The sequence below is a fragment of the Microdochium trichocladiopsis genome (genome assembly GCF_020744255.1).
Source record: "Microdochium trichocladiopsis strain MPI-CAGE-CH-0230 chromosome Unknown B0I36scaffold_15, whole genome shotgun sequence".
NCBI lineage: Eukaryota > Fungi > Ascomycota > Sordariomycetes > Xylariales > Microdochiaceae > Microdochium > Microdochium trichocladiopsis.
Genome location: NW_025763558.1, coordinates 41,389 through 60,583, shown reverse-complemented (window position 1 = coordinate 60,583; position 19,195 = coordinate 41,389). Strand labels below are relative to the sequence as shown.

The window sequence follows — 19,195 nt, the reverse complement described above, 5'->3', positions numbered from 1 at the left end:
GGTCGCAGGCAAGCCGAAGTTGCCCGCAAACCACACTACTTCGGCAGGGCAGCTATTGAAATGGGATTCGATTCGCCAGCTGGTCGCTCCCCATCTCGATGCAGCACGTATTGGCTATGTCGAAGAGTTCCCGATTCAACACGAAAAGGCTCGTGGCTTGCTGCGCGTGTGGGGTGCCGGAGAAGGCCCTGGAGGAGAACCTCCCCCTGCAGACTATACAGACCAACGGGCAAGCAATGACATGACCGACTTCCACGACGATAGCTCGGAGACACAATCTTCCGCACGCAATTCAGAAGCCTGGGGCCAAACTGGAGGGCTTTCCCCAGTCCCAGGCATGACATTCAAAGGCGGCGTCATTGGCGCGGACGGAAACCCGGATTTTTCGCCATCGACTGTGTGGAAATATGTCAACAGCTTCAAGGAGAACATCCTAAATATGCACCCGGTCATGATCCTGGAGGAGCTGGATGCCCTGGTTGTGCTTTTTCTCAAGGAGATCCCCCAGCATTCGCAGGAGTCAAGCGTGCGATCCAGCAGCAACCCCAAATTCGTCAGCCAGCCAACATCTGCCGCTGCATCACTGCCTGAGGCTGTCGGTGCCAAGAGGAAACGCTCACCTGGCGGCGATGATCCGCTACCATCCTTCAACATCTTTAAACCCGGTCATCCTTTCCGTAGCATAACAAGCGCTATCGTTCTGCTCGTTTGTGCGCTGGGCAAGATTTGCCTCCACAAGCAAAGGATTCCTGACATTGTCACGGAGCAAGGTGAGGCCCAGCCACATCGGTCGCCCTCCATGCGAAATGGTGGCGCCATGTCTCCGATCCACGGCTCTCCGCCTGGGTTCGTCTCGCACTCTCAGTCTTCTGGATTGCCTTCGCCACAAGACCCATACGACCGTGGCATGCCCAGTCGCCGCACTTCTATGCAGGGCACCGGGACAGGGGTGCGTCCGACACCCATCAAGCGAAACTACGACGTTATTCCTGGACTCGAGTACTTCGCACTAGCGACGGACATTCTGGGCAGCCATCTAGGCGGGATCAGTCTCAAGCATGTTTATGCTTGGGTCCTTCCTGGTCTGTATCATGGGCAACTCGCGAGGGCTGTGGAAAGCTGGGCATACATAAAACAGGGCTGCACTGTTCTGCAGGAGGTCATGAGGACGTAAGTCAAAACTACCATAGCTGGCACTGAGCAGCGCTAACTTCGAGGCAGGAGCATATACCGTTTCCATGAGATTAAGATGGGCGATGCATATGTGCCTCAGGAGTCCAAGAGGGACAACCAGGTACTCCTGGCGTACTGGACCTGCTTGCAGCTAGAAAGGTAAGAGAAATAGGACCAACTCGCTCACGTTGGCCGCCTGCTGAGTTCTTTGTGCTCAGTGACATCCTTGCGGAGCTGCCACTGTCACAGAGTCCCATTCTGCAGCACGAAGACATCATGCCTTATCCAAACACGACCTTTGTGACAACCCATGGCTACAATCCCGAAGTTTGCGGCAGCTATTTTGCCCAGTTTCATCTCAGGCGTCAGCTCAACGAGATCCACAGCCACTTGTATAATCCGGACAAGATACATCGACCCTCGTCCTCGGAGACGATCGACGAAGGCATTCATGGTCTCCAAACCCAACTGAGGACATCCCGCGATATCTGGGTTCCTGCAGCATTCAGATGGAATGATAATGAGCCGCCTACTAGCGATATCCTCTCTGCTCGCCTGCGTGCAAAGTACTGGGGATCACAGGTCATCATCTATCGCCCCTTCGTACGACATCTGCTCGAGAAGGAGCCTATCCCACATGGCGCTTATAAGGATCCTCGACTTCCCCCACCAGAAAGCTTCCATGACTTGGCAATCAATATTGGCGACAAGTCGGTTCCTGAGGGGGTCGACCCCCGCACGCTTAACTATGCCCGGCTCGGCATCGAGGCGTTGATTCAGAGCACCAGTGCATTCCATGGCATGCCGCGCAAGCAGCGCATTATTGTAACCAACATTTTCGGTACTGCCCATGCGTAAGTCACACTGCCGGCCACTCTTTAACACTTGTATTAGTATCTGACTCCTTGGACTTCCAGTCAATGGGGCAACCTCCTCACCCTTGCAGCCTGCTACACCGACCCGCTTCTTACGGGATTTGTTGACACCGAAGTGCTGTCTGGGCTGTTCATGCGGACAATTGAGTTCTTTGACGTCATCACACACCGGTCAAGCCCCTTGAGGTCGGAGCGCAACATCCTATATGGACTGGCGAGTGATCTGAGGCTGCTGCGCGACGATCCCCACACCGGCTCAAGTTTTTCCAATATGACTAGCGACACGACGCCGGTGGCTACCTCAGCCGCGACCCATCCTCCTACAAGTCATCCTGGAGATATGTACACACCCACGGGATCAGCAATCTTCGAGTCCCACCACGCACGCTCTTCTCGGCCGTGAGAAGTCACGGCGCCGCCCTCAGCGGTCACGTTCTCCTTGCGCTTGTCCTAAATCTATCGGCATTATGATTCTGGGACTCTGATCCCATGAGCCCTGCTTCGGAGAGGTTATGATGCTCTCTTCTGGCACTCAACTTCTTCCCACTCTTGCATAGCCCGGTGTTCTCCTTTGAATCAACTTCTAAACCCCTTCTGAGGGCCCTGCAACGCATTGCACATCATGCGCACACATCATGGTGGGCCCCTCCGAAAGCTCAGTTGTTCAGCATATCATAACAAGCTCGAGGGTCTGACTCTTTTGATCCTTTTGAGGCGGTTTCTGTGGGGGGCCATGTTGGTGAGCCAAGCCTGCCGGTCTGCCTTGCGGACTCGGCTGGAGTGAAATTACTCGGTGGACATTTCAGAGGCCGAAGCTGGAATCGAGGGAGCTGTGTGGATATGACCTGTACATTTTTCAAATTTTTGTCCATCTATGGGGCCACCTGTTGGATCTTGTGTTTGACTAGACAACCTGCCGGCATATTTACTAGAATGGCAATGGGGCATTGCGGGTTGTAGAACATCAGCGACGGCACTGCCGTTGCGTGTTACGACTCTCTCGAAAGCAGAAATCTTTTGCGATGAGCCACGGGCGATACTTATGAAGGAACGAGAATGGCTGTTATTTAGGCTCTACCGTGTCTCGAGTGTATCATGATATGCGCGCTCCGTCGATGGTGCCGCCCAGTGGTATGGTTGACGGACGGCTTTGCTCACCTTGGGTGTAGAAGAACAACGGGGTAATGATGTAGATTACAGGCTTCGTGAGGAGCTCATGCTAGTGCTTGAAAATGCGAAGATCCGCCTGTAAGGGACTATCGCCCATTGGGGTTTGTGTTGTGTGGTGAGGATTCGTATCTCGAGGGTGGCAGTTGCCGGGCCCGATTGAATGCGGGAGAGGAAAGTATGTGTCGTTCTTCTTGGCTGTCCCTGCCGTGAAAGAGCCGGACAGCTGTGAGGCCAAGTGAATGGAAAGTGGACGTCTTTGCCTGTGAGAGGTGACTTGGAGGCTACGAAGCTGTCCGTTTGCAGATTGGCGGGAGTAACGACAACCGGGAGCTGGTGTAGCTGTGAGCAGCTACTTGAGCTTGCTCGAGTGGGTAGTCGCCCAAGTGACAAAGGCATTTTCCAGCTGCCGACATTTGTTCGGCTTGTAGGGCTTGTACGTCGTGGTCATGACACGCGCAAGTCAAGCTCGTTTCCTGCGCCTTCATGTCGTGTAAGATCTTGCCGTCAATGTTTGAGATTCCCAAGACGCGCGTGGTCGGCTAGTAGCGAGGGGTTGGGTCTGGTTGGGTTCGTTTGAACCCTGTTGGTCTCTGGCACGTACTGCCTCAAAGGTCGACGCTGGCTTCTCGTGAAGCGGTTTCGTCGAGGTCGGCAGGATCATGGTCGGACGGGGCAGGATCGAAGTCCCTCCCAGCACTCGTGTGGTGTCTGGCAGCCAAGCACCGATCAGGTTGGAGGGGAAGCTGTGAAGTTGTCTCAGTCAACGCCGGCTTGAGTGTCCTCGTCCCGCGGGGTATTTGGCGTTTGGCGGGTGCCCCGGCCACCGCTGGCAGTATGAGTCGAGGGTACGCTGAAGCTGATGACCGCCAGAGAAGCGACGCTGCAAGGGCACTGTCAGGAGCTTAGCGCACCGATGCGAGGTTGAAGACTGTGTGACGACTCCGTGATGATCGTGTGGGAAATGTTGAGCGAGACAACTGCTCGCGACGAAGCCACCGAGGCTGCAGTGGCGCGAGGACGACAGTCTTCTGTGGCAGATGCGCGTGAGCGACGGGCCCAGGTTGGTAGGAATCTCGTGATGGTTGAGAGGAGTGATTTGGGGCGAGAGTCGTGTTGGTGGTCGAGGCAAGGGGCAGAGGCCAGCCTTGGGACAGCCTGTCGATAAAGCTATCCGGCGCTCTCGGCTGTGCCCCGGGGCATTGTGTTCCAGTTACGGATGTGCAGACAAGCCCTGACCACCGTAGACACGCCTCCTACGCTTTCTCCGGTCTCTCGAACGTCCGAGATCGCCCTCGTGCGGCATTGCACGCAAGATGCCTAACGATTTGTCGGAGCCCGGGCTTTGCACCACAGTCTGGCCGGCAAGAATGCTCTGACGGGCCATGAAACTGGGGCGACAGGGCGGCTCCCTGGCACAATTCCGCGTGACAGGGCTGAACAATCAATGCTTCAGAACTCAGGCATTCGACAGTATTGCAATGGGAAGCTCGACGCCATCAGTCAATGCGCAACGATGCTTTGCTCAAGCAGCGCATGAATAGATATTTCGTTACCCTACTTCCTCTCTCAATGGCCTCAGCTTGGGAAGACACAAACCATCTCCTCAACTGCCCACAGTGACGACAGCATGGGAATGATTGTTGGCCAACACACCGGTCTGGATGCGGCCACACCAATCGACATGACCACGCTAGATCGCGTTTAAGACATTGGTTTAGTTTGCCGCCTCGCAAACTCGCATCCTTGTCATGGGCAGTGCTTCAGTCTTTTTCAGCGAACATGCAATCTGCGATACGCCAATACCTCTTAGCAAGCTCTGCCTCAGGCCTGGTCATTCAGCGGGCACTGTCTGACCTCCCTTAAGCGGGCTGAATACGGTCCTTACCAAGAGAAAGCTTGAGACCACCCTGTCCCAGGGCTTGTGCCCTCTCGTCAGCCACTGGACGGGCGACAGCCTCCACCCCAAAACAACAAGCCTCGGCATCTCTCGCATCCCGCGAAATCTCTTCGAACACGCGCCAGCATCCAGCAGTCGATGAGTGCGTAAGGGGCGCGCCCGACCAGACGCGCCCGCCGTGCTTTCTCCGGCGCTCTTGTGCGGCGATCGGTCTGAACGCTTTCTCTCGACAGCGATGTTCTAAACATGAGCTCGGCCACCAAATCTTCTCAACCCTCCTCATCGAATCGTTCTCGCCCTACCCTCACGCGTTCTGTGCCTGGCTATTTCACCGACTCTCGGCACGATTAGCATAGGGCTATTGATTCGCGTGGTTGGTGACGAGAGATCATCCGCTTACGCCCTTGCCAGTGCAAATTGCTGACCACTACATGTCCACCAGCAGGCGCAACGCTCGAATTCACCCGTGCTCGAGGCAACCCCCCTTCTCGACACCTAGCCACCAGGGCCAGCTCAACCTGAAGTCCTTACGGGTCCGGACGCCTTCGATTTCTCTCGACAGCTATCGCAAGATTTATGGTCGACTCTCGGCGGTCTCCCTGGATTCCCGGCCGTCTCCTTGGACTCTCGGTTGTCTCCTTCGACTCTATATTCAACTCCTACCAGACTCCAAACGAAGACCAAGCTGCGCATGCACAGAGACCGGACAATAGACTGCATCTGGATCTTAGGATACAATACTGTCAATCTTGGGCCTCGTCGCCTTGATGGGAGCGCTTCTCCAAGATGCGCTGCTCATGTTCTTCCTTGGGCTGCTGAAGCTAGTCACCAAGAACGGAACATCAGCGGATCTCCTCTCGACCACCACAAGGCAGCTCTCATCACAACTCTTGCTCAATGCCGGCAACGCCTCGAGCCAGTCCGTGGCAGCTCGACTTATTGCTCGATGCTGTAATGGGACAGTGCGACCTGTTCAAGCCGGCATTACTTCGAAGTACGAAGCCATCGTAGCCAGTCTTCCTCAACAGACCGGGCTCCAAAGCCCGTCATACGACCAAACACATGTCACCACGTCTCTATCGCCCGAAGGCTGGCCACGCATGGAACGTCTCTGATGTCAGAGGCTCCCATTTTGATCGGAATGGCTCACAGTGGGCTGCGACTGAGGTGTGTTTTGTCAGCCATGCCAGTATTGGCAGGGCTGGACTCACATTGGTTGTGGTGACACGCTCCCTTCGATCAGAGACATGGAGACGTTTCCAATGCCGGTGCTGACAGTCCTGCACCAGCTCAGCATAACTCAATGTATCAATGATGTTACTACTCGCTTTGGCTCGCATCGTGTCAGGTGCCTCCCCTTGAGTCCTCCCCCCATTTCAGCTTCAGATCTTTGCTTCTTTGAACCCACCCTCTTGACGACCTCCCTGACTGACATCTGGCCTTGACCGCAGATGCGATCATCCTCTCTATTATCCATTGCTCCGGCTTGGGTGGCGAGACCAGCGGCTCTCAATGCACGTTTTCTTCGGATGAACCCACCGAAGTTGTCTGGCACCACGGAGGCGCCGAGACAAGCAAGGTCTACTTACCGAGACCTATTTTCGTAGATTCGGCCACAGTCACATCAGCAACTACGCCGGCTAGATGGTGGATTGGCTCTCCCTGCTCTTGCCCGCATCCGTCGAGCACGAATCACATGTGCCGCAAAAATTCCAATCAGCAGCTGCTCGCTCTGGCCAGTCTCTGAGGGGTGATCAAAGGCGGCTTGTCCAATGGGCCTCGCTCATACATGATATCGGGTCATCCGGTCATGAGTACAGTGTCCGGTCGTCATTGTTGAAGGTGGTGTAAGGGTTGGGGAAGCGCGAACTTGTTCGTAGTGTCGGGGGCGGCAGTACGGGGCGAAGGGTCGCTTGTCATTGGCATCAGGATGATCAAGGATGGCAGCCACGATCCTGAATGTCGCACGGAGGCCACGGCGTGAAGGGCATGATCTCTCGCTGCTTTGTGCATGGCCAATTCCACCAGAACGATCACTGTTGGTAGATTCGAGCGCCATTCGGACGCCTTTCATCGTGCAGGCTTGGAGGAGCAGCCTTCACCTATAGAGCGGGTTTCCACACATAGTCCATATAGCAGATCTAGGATGGCTTGTTTATTTCTACTGGAAATTCGCTTTGCACTGTCCATGTCGTTTGTAGCGCAGGCCTTCAAAGAATATGATGGGCATAGTGCGTAATGCCTCAAGCTTTACATGATTCGGGCTTCTTGTCATTGCGGCAGTTAACGCTCGGTTTCTATGGACAACACGGCGTGCCTGAAAACAATGGCGTATCCGCTAATGAAATTGCAAAGAGAGCGATGAACCTGACAGCAGGTCTTGCGTCGAACTGTGATGAATGACCAGCCCTCCCGCAGCTATCGATCTCCAAGTCAGGAGCTGCTCGAGCGAAGGTGCAAATACACGAACCAGGTTCAGACCGAGAGCAAAACGAGGCACAGTCACAGCGAAGGCTGTAGACGCCATGGCCGCACCATGCGAGAACTGATGCGATGGCCCACCAACCTCGAAACCCATCGTGAGAAGATGATACCGTACACATTCCCAGTTGTGAGTGCTGCCCGGTGTCGAAGTATCCGGCACTCATCCACGGTTCAAAGCACGAGCGGATGAGGCGCAGTCAGCATTTCATGTAAGTCTGCTGCTTCCTACTGTCGTTCATGCAACATGTGCCGCCTGTTGTAATAGACACTCGAGATAAGGTGGAACCAGAATAGCCCAGCCCAGACCAAGAGCGCAACGCCGGTCGCGGCGACAATAAGGGCTATGGACGCCATTGCCACGCCTTACGCGAACTGCTGGAACTGCACAGCACCCTCGAACCGGTCCGTCGCCAGCGCGACCTGCATCGCCGAGAGCATGACCGTGATGTACACGAACACGACCAGGCGGAGCTCGCCGTAGGTGTATCGCGGCTGGTCGGCGTCCACGCGCCACGTCTGGTTCCTGATGACGTCTCGCGCGAGGAGCGTCCAGATGGTCCAGTCAACGTCGTCGGGCAGAAGGCCAGTCTCGTGCGCAATCTTGAGGTCTGGCTTTGAGCGTATGAGCCAGGTGTAGGACTGCAGGAGTCCTCTAGCTGCGATACGATGCCTCGTGAGGGCAGATACTGGTCGACCAGAAATCGTGGCTCAGAAGGTATTCGGGCAGCGGCTTGACAAAGATCGAGGTCTCGTGCCATACTAGATGTTCATCGGGATTTTCGGTGATGACAATTATCCGTCCCAAGAGGCGCTGCCGGTGCAGCGTACGGGCGGGGCGCGGGAGTCCAGCCAGCCAGAGGTATTTGTGGAGGAGGTCTAGCTTCGGAGTTTGAAGATCGAGCTCCTTGGAAGTTTCGAAATCGGCACCCCATCGGAGCATGAGAGACTGCCGAGCACCATCGGCTGTCCAGCCTTGGGGGGCATAGTCTTTAAGGGACCGGATGCGTCGTCTGATGCTGGTCCATGGTGCCGTGGGGAGTCTGCATCCAACCTTTGTGTATGCCTGATTGGGGAAGCGTCGATGACTCCAGGTTGTCGTTCATCCCAGGTTGTCGCTCATCGACATAGCCGTGCTCAACCAGACGCGCCTACAGCGCTGGGTTGCCGGGCCTTCGGGCTGCGTATCGCATGTTGCGTGCGCAAGGCAGTCTTGCCAGGCCTAGAAGCGGGACCCGGCGTACTTTGCTGGCTGTTGGACACGAGCCGCGCGCGGACGGCATCCCCTGAACTGTGGGAACAGGCTAAGCCAGCATGGTATCGTTGCCGCGTGTCAAGTCCTGGCCCTTAGCCCAACCTCCCCGGACGAAGCCAGCCTTTCGGGAAGCAAGACACGCTGTGATGCCAGCGAAAACATCCAAACAGGAAAGGGGAGCGTGCCAGAGCACCGCCAGGTCCCCAGGGTGCAGACTGTCGGCCGTTGCTGTCGTCAAGATAAGGGCCCATGTCCCGGACCGCTCCAGCCTCACTCCAATGCGTAGACTTTTGAGATAGGCGAGGTACTCACGGCGCCTTGCATGTGGGAGCTTCGCATGCCGTCACACATCACGCACGCAGGCCCGGCAGGGGTAGTCTTAAGTGTGTCCATGTCTGGAGGGGCTCGCGGGGACGGGGCGTGATGGAGGTGCACAGGGCATCGGTCAGGCCCCATCCCCGAACATGTCTCGCCAGTGAAGCCACCAGGCGGAGATGCTGTGCGAGAACCATACCAGACGCGCTTCTCACCACGCAGTAGAGTGCATCTGCTCTGTGAACAGGCTTGGCAGCGATGTCGCCTGTCCGAGGGGCCGGAGAACTTCCCCGCGACATGCCTGGCGTGATTGCCGTGCCTGGCCCAGCTGGGCTGGGTGACCAAGACCTGTCGTGCAGAGATGTGCTCCGTATGAGCGAAACGACCGTGCACGGTCTCGCTGAGCTACAAGCGCACGAGGCAAGTGACTTGCCGGCCACGAGAGTCTGGGAATGCCACCAAACCAGCTGGTCAATCCGTGCTTCAATACTGTGCCAGGTCCAGGGGCGGAATCAGCCCAACCTTGGAAGGCCCGTGCTCAAAGCCTCCGTCGCCTGTATGCAGTATCGGGGCCCACTCTCGGCTACCGTACCACCGAGTCCAATGGGCGGAGCCGCCCCACTGTCGGTGTGTCAACCCTTGCATCCGGGCCGGGAATCCCATCCCCGATCAGCATTCCGCTAGCTAGGACTGCCCACGTCCTTGCAAGCACTGCCCTTTGGTCATGGCTGGGTCCGTGACAAAATCCCGTGGGTGGCTTTCTTCAAGAGCTCTGAGATTGTCTGAACTCGTCCCGTAGGCCACGGCTTCAAGCACGACAAGCACCAGGCTGACAGTCCGCTTGCGTGGTTGCAAACGCTCGGTGGAACCTGACTTACATGCACCCAATCATGATTTTAATATCCTTGCGGCCGTGGCATCTGTTGTTTCCTGCCTTTTCATCCTCGTGGAGGAGCGTGCTTTCCTCCCTGGCGATGGCTGAGATGGACCCATGCGCCGAACTGAGAAGTGTGTACTGCCTCCGCAAATAAACAAGGCAGGAACACGCCCCAGCCACGATAAGCGAAAGCGGCTCGACTGACCACCCTTCGTAGTTGCTTTTGCCATGGGTGCCTGGCCTGAAATATGTTGGTTCTGGCCGCACTGAAAGCCAATGGACCATGACAAGGCTCCCCGGCTCTCTTCAGCCAACAAAGACTTTGGCCCCTGCTGCGGCAGGATATTTCAGCACATTCTGCTCGCCTCTGAAGCTATCGGCATTCAATTCTCATTTTCCACTCTCTGTCCATGATTCAGCTCTTCATACTCCAAAATTCAAGTAAGTCACTGGCACTCTGGTCCGCTTTGTTTATCTCTCTGGTTGTTGTTTGCCATGCGCAGTGCCCGAGCATGCTGACAGACAATGCTTGCGAAAGCCACTTCCTTTGTTACCGAGCTTATATCACACACACAACATCACAACGCGCGGTAGACATTTACCATTGTTCCTCCACCGCCGGGGCATATCAGTCACCTACGCCGCACAAGTATGAACGGGGGAGCAGCACCAGACGAGCACACAGCGCTGCTGGGCAGTGGCGGTCGCAGTGCCAACGGCAGCCACTCGACGCGCGACTTCTTCTTCAACTCGCGGGTCACGCCGGGTCTCGAGAGCAAAAAGCCATGGGTCAAGTATCCCGCCCACGTGTGGCACATCACAAAGATGACCCTGCTGAGCAGTGAGTGGTGGTCCCCAATGCCGTCGCATGGCATGCGCAATGCCCGCGCCGCGCATATAGCTGACCGCAGATGTTCACAGGCCCTGTCAACATCCTCCTCGTTTGCGTGCCCATTGGTATCATTGCCGGCCAGGGCGGCTGGGACCCGATTGCCGTCTTCACCATCAACTTCTTCGCCATCATTCCCCTGGCGGCTGTCCTGTCGTTTGCGACTGAAGAGATCTCTGACAAGCTCGGCGAGTCGCTTGGTGGACTGCTCAACGCGACATTCGGCAATGCGGTTGAGCTGATTGTGAGCATCATTGCGCTCCAGAACAACCAGCTCCAGGTTGTCAAGTCTTCCATGATCGGGTCGATTCTTTCCAACATCCTTCTTGTCATGGGTATGTGCTTCTTCTTCGGCGGCCTTGTCAACATGCGCGACGGCAATGGCGACGGCACAGAGCAGTCGTTTGCCTCTATCACTGCGCAGACGACCTCGTCCCTGATGACACTGTCGGCCGCCTCCATGATCTTGCCTGGCACTGTAAGAAATACCCGGCGTATAAACACCTGAGCCTTCTTTCTTTGTGCTGACTGTACATGGTGGCACAGCTCTTCATGATCATCAACCCTGCCGACGACGAAAAGTCAACTCGTCGAACCATCCTCGCCCTGTCTCGTGGCACCGCAATCATCCTTCTCATCCTTTACGTCATGTACCTCTTCTTCCAGCTAAAGACGCACCACAACCTCTTCAGCCTCGAATCCGCGACGACCCCACCTGACTCGCAGAACGCTTCCGACGAGGAGAGCAGTAATGCGAACCATCAGCAGGAGGACGACGACGAAGAGGACAAGGAGGAGCACATGAGCCCCTGGTCGGCTGGTGTCGTTCTCATTGTGACGACTGTCCTGGTCTCCATCTGCGCGGACTACCTTGTCGACAGCATCGACTCTCTAGTGGAGCGCGCTCACATCAGCCGCAACTTTATCGGTCTTATTCTGATTCCTATTGTCGGCAATGCGGCCGAGCACGTCACAGCTGTTGTCGTTGCCGTAAAGAACAAGATGGACCTGGTGAGCTCTTTCTGGCGCCTTCGTTTAGTAACAGGTACTGACATCGTCCACTCTAGGCCATGGGAGTTGCGATTGGCTCTAGCATCCAGATCGCCCTGTTTGTCACGCCGTTACTCGTCATCCTCGGCTGGATCATGGACCGCGACATGGACCTGCACTTTGAGACTTGTAAGTTGCAGACTGCTTATTGATGTGCACGCAGTTGCTAACCCTCACGTAGTCGAGACTGTCTCTTTCGCGCTGTCCGTGCTTGTCGTCATCTACACCGTCATGGATGGAAAATCAAACTACCTCGAGGGTGTTATGGTATGTCTTGCAAGTCTGGAGAGTGGGAAGCTGCATCATGTGCTGACACACCGCGTAGTTGATGGCGCTCTACATCATCATTGCGCTCGCCTTCTTCGTAACCCCTAGCGAGGACTTCGACAACGAGAACGCTACTCTTCTCTCCCACGCCGTGCGCAGCATCTTTGGGTCCTCTTAGACATGGATTGTAGTACTGAAATGGGGGAGAAAAAGGTCGGAATGAATTAACAAGGGGCACACCGCGCGCTGCTACCGGGCGGGCATGACAGAGTTGCCGAGGTTACAGGAGGACAGGGTTGAGAAGACCGGTCTTGCGCCATTGAAGAGATCCGCCCAGAGCCCGCTGATGTCGAAGAACTTGTCACGACAGGCGAATTCGGTTGTCATCGTGGGGAAGCATCGCAGTCACGCAGCCACATTCACCATCTATCTCTCTCATCATATAATAAAAGCAGTAGAGAAGACAATGCACATGCAACTGGGATGCGCAACGCATTTAGGCTATTTGAGAACATGATGCCGCGTAAGATACCATGACGCTGTGCTGGCCACTGTAACTCTGGAGCACGATATGCCCGACACTGGAATAGGGGCCCTAGTCGTCCTACAGACAGTCCAAAGTCTCTCAGTAGCGTAGCCGATTTTTTAATCAACAGTGGTCAGCAGTGTCACGAGAAATGGACTTGAGCACTAATGCGTATGCTGGAAATCAAGTCCAGGGCTGCTTTGGTCAACCTTCATCGACTCCCGCCTACGTTGCACGACTTATGACTGCAAATTGCAGGCTTAACAACGCCATGTGAACTCAACCGCGAGTCTCCGTGGAAGCTCAATCCTCGGACACCTGGTGACTGAACTGCCATGACCTGCTCATAGGCTTGGTGTGCGTAACTCAAAAGCATGGGTCGAAGTTCCGCGACTTGCTGTGTGCCTGTGCCCAAAGCGTATAATCTGACTACGCTGCAGCTTGAGAAGGGACTTGCATCGATTTTCATCTCTAGGTTTCTTCTGCCATTGAGCTACGAAATACGACCAAGTACATATTTATTCTAGAAGAAAAAGCAGACGGTGCTGGGACATTTCATACGGAAGTCGTCGTCAGTCAAAGGCGATGGCGTGATTTTAGGGTGCGCGTAGAGGCACCAGGCACATTTTGCGATATCTGTCACTCTTCGACATGGCGACTCTCCAAACGAGCCGGGGATCACTCCCTCGAGACAACGACATTGGGGACGTCATTGGCATTGCCGCTCTCGACACCTGCCTCCTCGTCGGCATTCTTCTTGTCCTTCTTGAAGACACGGAAAAGCTTCTGGAAGCCGCCCCGAGCAATGCGCCAAGCCTTGGCCACTGGCCCACCAAAGATCTTGACGAGTGTGGCGAACCACGTATCGGGAAAAAGTCTGACAAGAACAGCCCAGGGCAAGCTGATGGCAGCGACGCCAACGCAGACGCCCCACTGGGTGCCGCTGATACCACCAGGCGTGATCTCGAAAGCAATGCCACCGACGTAGATAATAGCCACCTGGAGGCCAACCATGAGCAAGTTAATGAAGATGAAGAAGTGGTTGCGCTGGACACCCTCAAAGATGTTGAAATTATTGTCGAGGCGACGGTTGTTGAACTCGTTGAAGATTTGCATCCACACAAACATGTTGAAGATCATCGTCTTGAGCTCCAGTCGCGCCTCGGCGGTATCGGGATAGCCCAGAAGCTGCATGCCAGCAAAGTAGAAGACCAAGGTGACGACGAGCTGGAAAATTGCCTGTCCAATGATCATCTTCCACATGTTGGTCGTGATCAGAGGAGCAGCCTTGGGCTGAGGCTTGCGGTCCAAGACCTTATCCGTGGGCGGATCCGTAGCGAGAGCGAGAGCGGCAAAGGTGTCCATGATGAGGTTGACCCAAAGAAGCTGCACGGCAGTAAGAACGGACTTCATCTCGGGATCCGAGACAGCGGAGATGAAGGCAAGGAGGACGGCGGTAATATTGACAGTGATTTGGAACTACACGATAGCCAGTTAGTGTACATTCAACTCCCATCATAGATCATGAGAAACTTGCCTGGAGGAACTTCTGCACTGAGTCATTGACAGCGCGGCCCCATTTTAGTGCAGTGAGAATAGACGTGAAGTTGTCGTCCATGAGAACGATCTCAGATGCCTCCTTAGCGACTTCAGTACCGCAGATACCCATAGAGAAACCGACATCAGCGGCCTTGAGCGCAGGAGCATCGTTTGTGCCATCTCCGGTAACGGCAACGGTCTCGCCGAGGTGTTTCAATCTGGCAACAAGAACACGCTTGTCCTCGGGGGAAGAGCGGGCAAGTACCTGCAGACGAGGCAACTTGGCGTCCATCTCACCTTCGCTAAGAGCGCGGAAGACAGGACCTTCCATGATGATTCCATCAGTGTAGATGCCACACTCCGTAGCGATGGCCTGTGCGGTCACCGCGTTGTCGCCGGTAACCATGCGGACAGTGACACCGGCGTGCTGGGCCTTACGGACGGCTTCAGGGACACCAGGGCGGACGGGGTCCTGGATACCGACAACGCCAAGGAAGACAAGGTCCTTAAGAATAGAGGCGAATTCGACGTGACCGTCTTCACTCATCTCAGCATGCGCAGGAGGCCACTGAGGGAAGTCGCGGTAGATGAGACCAATAGTGCGAAGAGACTTTTTGGCGTACTTGTCAATGACGGCCTCAATGTCCTTGCGGTCAGCTCGAGTTAGAGGAGAAGTGGCGAGAGTTGTGGCATCGGTCTTCTCGGAGCTGTAGCTAAGGAGAATTTCAGAAGCGCCCTTGACAAGAAGCCTGTGGCCAGAGCCGTCGCGGAGCTTAATGACAGCACCCATGCATTTCTTGCCGGAGTCGAAGGGGAACATTTGAACAGTCTGCTCGTTTGCGCGGGCTTCGGGGAGTGATTGCATGCCAAGATGGTCACGGACAAGACTGAGAAGAGCAGTCTCGGTCTTGGAACCGATGAACGCAAACTGGCCGTTCTCAACACCCTCGAAGGCAGTAGAATCGATCGCAACCGACTGGACAATGGCATCCTTGGTGATCTGCGGGAGACCAGAAGCCCACTGCGCAGGGCTCGATTCGCTCTTCTCGGTCTCTGAGTTCTGGCCAAAGCTGGTGTTGCCGAAAGTGCCTGCAACAACCGTCATCTTGTTCGTAGTCAAAGTGCCGGTCTTGTCCGAGCAAATGGTAGTAGCATTGCCCATGGTCTCACATGCGCGCAGAACGCGCACGAGGTTGTTCTCTTTGAGCATGCACTTCGTTGCGATGGCTAGAGCAAGAGTGACGGCCAGGGGTAAGCCCTCCGGAACGGCCACAACAATGATGGTGATGGCGACAATGAGAATGTCCATAAACTGGGAGGCCTTGACAGCCGCAGGATCCGTACTCTGCGAAAGGCCAGCAACGAAGCGGAAGAGGAGAACGAAGAATAGGAGGGCAGCAGAGCTACCACCGATCTTGGCGATCGCGACGGCCAGGCCCTCCAGCTTCTTCTGCAAAGGTGTCGCCTCAATCTCCGTGCGAACCGACATCATGATCTTTCCGAAGCTGGAGTTGACACCAACCGAGGTCACCATAAATGTGCCCATGCCCTCGAGCACCTTCGCGCCAGAGATGATAAATGGATCCAAGTTCTTCGGGTTGGCACCAGCCTCGAGCTGCTTCATGACTTCATAGCCAGACGTCTTCTTGAGCGCATCAGATTCGCCGGTTGCTGAAGACTCGTCACACTTGAGGTCGTGGCCCTCGATAAAAATCCCGTCCACCGGGACAAGGTCGCCGGGCTCCAAGTGCAGGACGTCTCCGACGAGAACGTCGTGGACGCTGATCATGTACGACTTGCCAGAACGGAACACCTTGACCTCGCGGTCCTCCTTCTTCGCGTTGAGCTTAACAAAAGCCCTCTCCTTCTGCCAGTCGTTGAGAGAGCCGACGAGTGTCACAATAAGAATAGCCGCACAGATGGCGACACCTTCAATCCAGTCCAGGGCGGGTTTGCCGTCGGGATGCTCAACACCAACAGCTTCGTAGATGCCGAGGGCAAGAGAAATGACGGCAGCAACAGTCAGGAGAATAATGACGTTGTCGTTGTAGGCAGTCCAGGCGAGCCGCCAGAAGGAGGTTGCCTTTTTGACGGGGAGGACATTCTTGCCGTATACTCTTACACGGTCAGCGAATGGCTCAGAGGCGTTTCCGCCTAACCTCTCCGAAGCAGCTGGGAACTTGTCCGAATTGACGCGAGTGGCCTGTTCGAAGCTGACATTGGACCTGACGGCTGTCTCGTCGACGCTAAGACCCGTCTTGGTATTTGCCTGCAGGCCTCTCTCGATGCCCTCCAGTCCGCCGAGGGCTTTGAACGCCGCCAGCGATTTGGGGTTGAGCAGTTTGTTGAGGTGCCCAGGGGTGAATGCGAAGGGGTTGTTGTCCACCTGGAAATCGGTCTCGGTACCGGGGTCCGGCTTGAGTGCTGTCTCCGGGTCGACGGTAGCACCACATTCCGACTGTGCTGGCGTCAGGAACGGGTTTGAGGCGTTGAAGACGGAGGAAGCACCGGAACCGGCGCCGCAGCCTCCAGTCTTTCGAGGGACAGCAAGCTGGGCCATTGTCACTGAGGAGTCAATTGTCGGCTGGTATAAGTGAAGGGTAATTGAGTGTATGTAAGATCAGGCACAACAACTGCGGGTTTCCAGATGGATGCATATAAAGACCTTGCGCTGCGATTTATAGCCAGGAGTGAAAGTGAGCACTGCCTTTTCCTCATGTTCTCCAACCTCCCCGATCCTACAGATACTGAGGACTTGCCTGGATCTCTGCACACTTGGGGCTGTGCACATCGGTGAGGATTGTTGGCCTACTATGCCTGCAAGGTTGAGTTGGCGAGGCTGTGCATTGCTACCTTTAGCCGTCCCCTTTCGACGAATCAGCTATGCGTGACTCACTGTCTCGCCTTCTACCGCTGCATTACACTGCTGCCCCTTGCCCGAGCAATCAGCCCGTATTCAACCAACGCTGCAAATGCACTCTCTCACCCTGTTATCACCCTGGCACAAGGCTATTCTCTTTCGGCCTTGGAGTTACCAAAGCACACCATGCCACAAGACTGGTGTGAAATCGTTCATGCCCCTTGCAACCACTCAAAGGCAGCAGCAGTAGACTAACCTCATTCTGCCTTGATGGCGGAGATGACAGCAGGAGTATGCCCACGGTGCCCAACCAGAGGTTTGTGAAGCGAGTGGAAGAATGGGGTGGCATCCTATTAGGCACACTGCCGCCTTCTGACAGCGCAGGGCCAGCTTCGCCATTGACAAGTAGACATGACGTCACAAGATCACGCGCGGCCCGAAGGGCCAGCCACTCGTAAAAGCAGAGAGACTTGACTGGTCCATTGAACGGCGTGTGGATTGTAAGGATGGAGAGAATATCGCAAGCGAAAAAGCAATGCTCGCAGAGCTTCAGAATGAGTATATAGAATATCAGTCATGTAATCGCCTACCTACAAAAGGATTACACATGATGCAAGGTGGGACCGAGTCGCCGATACTCCACCGTCAAGCTGTCCCAATGACAGAGCAACCGAGCATACTAGGTCGAAAGACATGTCTGGCGAGATCTTTTCTTTGTCACTGGATGCTCCTATGGATTATGCACATTTGCCCTGCCATACTATGTGGGTCACCACGTCCTTGCGTGGACGCGACGTATGGCCCGCGCCGCCGGAGCATTTACACATCCATAGAGACGGTATTGAGAAGCAAAGCATAAACCCGTGTTGTGAAACAAGTAGACCCATCGACATCTCAGGGCCGTTTGAAGAAACATCAGTATCACTTTTCTTAGCGCCATGTCTCTGCATAAAAATCTATTTCATTGTTGAAATACCTTATAAAGCTACGTGTGGCCGTGTTGGCGCTCGAACATTCCCACAGTAGCAAGGTAATGCGCTTGCTAAGGAGTGCACTATAAATGCCAGCAGAATGTGGCAAATACGGGATCTTGTTCTTCTCGATTGTGCATTTTCTCGATGCTAGGCCGTGTCTCTTACCACGAGTTGGTTTCAGACAAGCGAGTCTCGAGATTTTGAGGATACTTCCCACCGAGCCAAAGGCGCCGAAAGCAATTCACTCAGCACTTTGGCCACACCATTTTCCGGCGCTCTTTGGCTGATAAGCGCAAAATCGACCATGGTTGATGCAGAAAGGACCAAAAAGGATACGAGCATTGTCTCGAGACCCATCCGCTTGTGTCAACGACTCGTTTGCACCGGTGGCGGAAGAGGGGTGATCATAAAGCTGTGAATACTTTCACACCGCAGCTGGCCAAGCGTCTAATTCGACAGTCTGGCGCCGTTGTGAGACCTCTCCTGAAGGGATGCATGGTGACGTGCCACGCCTGTTGAGTGCATGCCGGAGAAGACACCATATGGCGAAAATTACCACAAATGAGGCGGAGAGCACATCAACGGTGTACATTAGATAGGAGAGGCAGGTGCCGATGATGCGCGTGACCAATGAAAGCACAATTAATCCTATCAATATCGTTCCCGCGGAGCGGTTGAGCAGAAAGGACTGCCTGAGCAGTGGCGCCAAAATATCTTCACCTAGAAGAACTGCCATACAGTCCCTCGATACGGTCGTCGGGGGACCTTTAAAGGGAGCCTGACCTATGATCTTGATTGCATCACAATGATAAAACCCTAGCATAAACCAAGAGCCGTCCTCACAGGTCAGGTCATATTGACGTCTGTCGTGACATACATCAAGTAACCGTAGGCGGCGCGTCATTGCTCAATGGTACGGAGGTCCTGTGTAGAGGTCCTTGCCAGCTAGCAGTAGGTCTAGGACCGCGGATGGGGCACGCCAAAGGTTCTTTCTTGGGATGATGGTCAAATAAGTATCAAGCTCTGCGGCAACTGTGCTCTGATTAA

At 55.0% G+C, this 19,195-nt stretch overlaps 5 protein-coding genes across 5 annotated transcripts; 3 read left to right on the top strand and 2 right to left on the bottom strand.

Moving 5' to 3' along the window:
• Window positions 1–349: 349 nt before the first annotated feature.
• B0I36DRAFT_340429 (uncharacterized protein) lies at window positions 350–2,671 on the top strand. The gene is made up of 4 exons (XM_046155939.1): window positions 350–1,170; window positions 1,222–1,332; window positions 1,392–2,027; window positions 2,091–2,671. Exons 1-4 carry the CDS (start codon window positions 440–442, stop codon window positions 2,449–2,451), a joined length of 1,839 nt encoding a protein of 612 aa, XP_046004418.1. The 5' UTR covers window positions 350–439; the 3' UTR covers window positions 2,452–2,671.
• Window positions 2,672–5,882: 3,211 nt separating this feature from the next.
• B0I36DRAFT_356143 (uncharacterized protein) lies at window positions 5,883–6,230 on the top strand (the record flags this gene model as incomplete). Its single annotated transcript, XM_046157543.1, has 1 exon — window positions 5,883–6,230. The coding sequence occupies one exon, from the start codon at window positions 5,883–5,885 to the stop codon at window positions 6,228–6,230; it is 348 nt and encodes a 115-aa protein (XP_046004417.1).
• A 1,732-nt stretch (window positions 6,231–7,962) lies between these two features.
• On the bottom strand, window positions 7,963–8,539 carry B0I36DRAFT_369890 (uncharacterized protein; the record flags this gene model as incomplete). Its single annotated transcript, XM_046159843.1, has 2 exons — window positions 7,963–8,207; window positions 8,287–8,539. The coding sequence occupies 2 exons, from the start codon at window positions 8,537–8,539 to the stop codon at window positions 7,963–7,965; spliced, it is 498 nt and encodes a 165-aa protein (XP_046004416.1).
• Window positions 8,540–10,694: 2,155 nt separating this feature from the next.
• On the top strand, window positions 10,695–12,677 carry B0I36DRAFT_299985 (calcium ion transporter; the record flags this gene model as incomplete). Its single annotated transcript, XM_046151997.1, has 7 exons — window positions 10,695–10,884; window positions 10,965–11,410; window positions 11,479–11,680; window positions 11,717–11,943; window positions 12,000–12,111; window positions 12,164–12,249; window positions 12,308–12,677. The coding sequence occupies 7 exons, from the start codon at window positions 10,695–10,697 to the stop codon at window positions 12,425–12,427; spliced, it is 1,383 nt and encodes a 460-aa protein (XP_046004415.1). The 3' UTR covers window positions 12,428–12,677.
• Window positions 12,678–13,268: 591 nt separating this feature from the next.
• On the bottom strand, window positions 13,269–16,874 carry B0I36DRAFT_389660 (calcium-translocating P-type ATPase; the record flags this gene model as incomplete). The annotated part of the gene is made up of 2 exons (XM_046161347.1): window positions 13,269–14,254; window positions 14,331–16,874. The coding sequence occupies 2 exons, from the start codon at window positions 16,872–16,874 to the stop codon at window positions 13,454–13,456; spliced, it is 3,345 nt and encodes a 1,114-aa protein (XP_046004414.1). The 3' UTR covers window positions 13,269–13,453.
• Between the last annotated feature and the right edge of the window lie 2,321 nt (window positions 16,875–19,195).

Bases quoted from the DNA above. Each gene is read 5' to 3' on its own strand.
- B0I36DRAFT_340429 (XM_046155939.1), top strand. From the start codon at position 440: ATGCACCCGGTCATGATCCTGGAGGAGCTGGATGCCCTGGTTGTGCTT. The intron at 1,171-1,221 runs GTAAGTCAAAAC...ACTTCGAGGCAG, and splicing joins CTGCAGGAGGTCATGAGGAC to GAGCATATACCGTTTCCATG. The intron at 2,028-2,090 runs GTAAGTCACACT...TTGGACTTCCAG, and splicing joins ATTTTCGGTACTGCCCATGC to TCAATGGGGCAACCTCCTCA.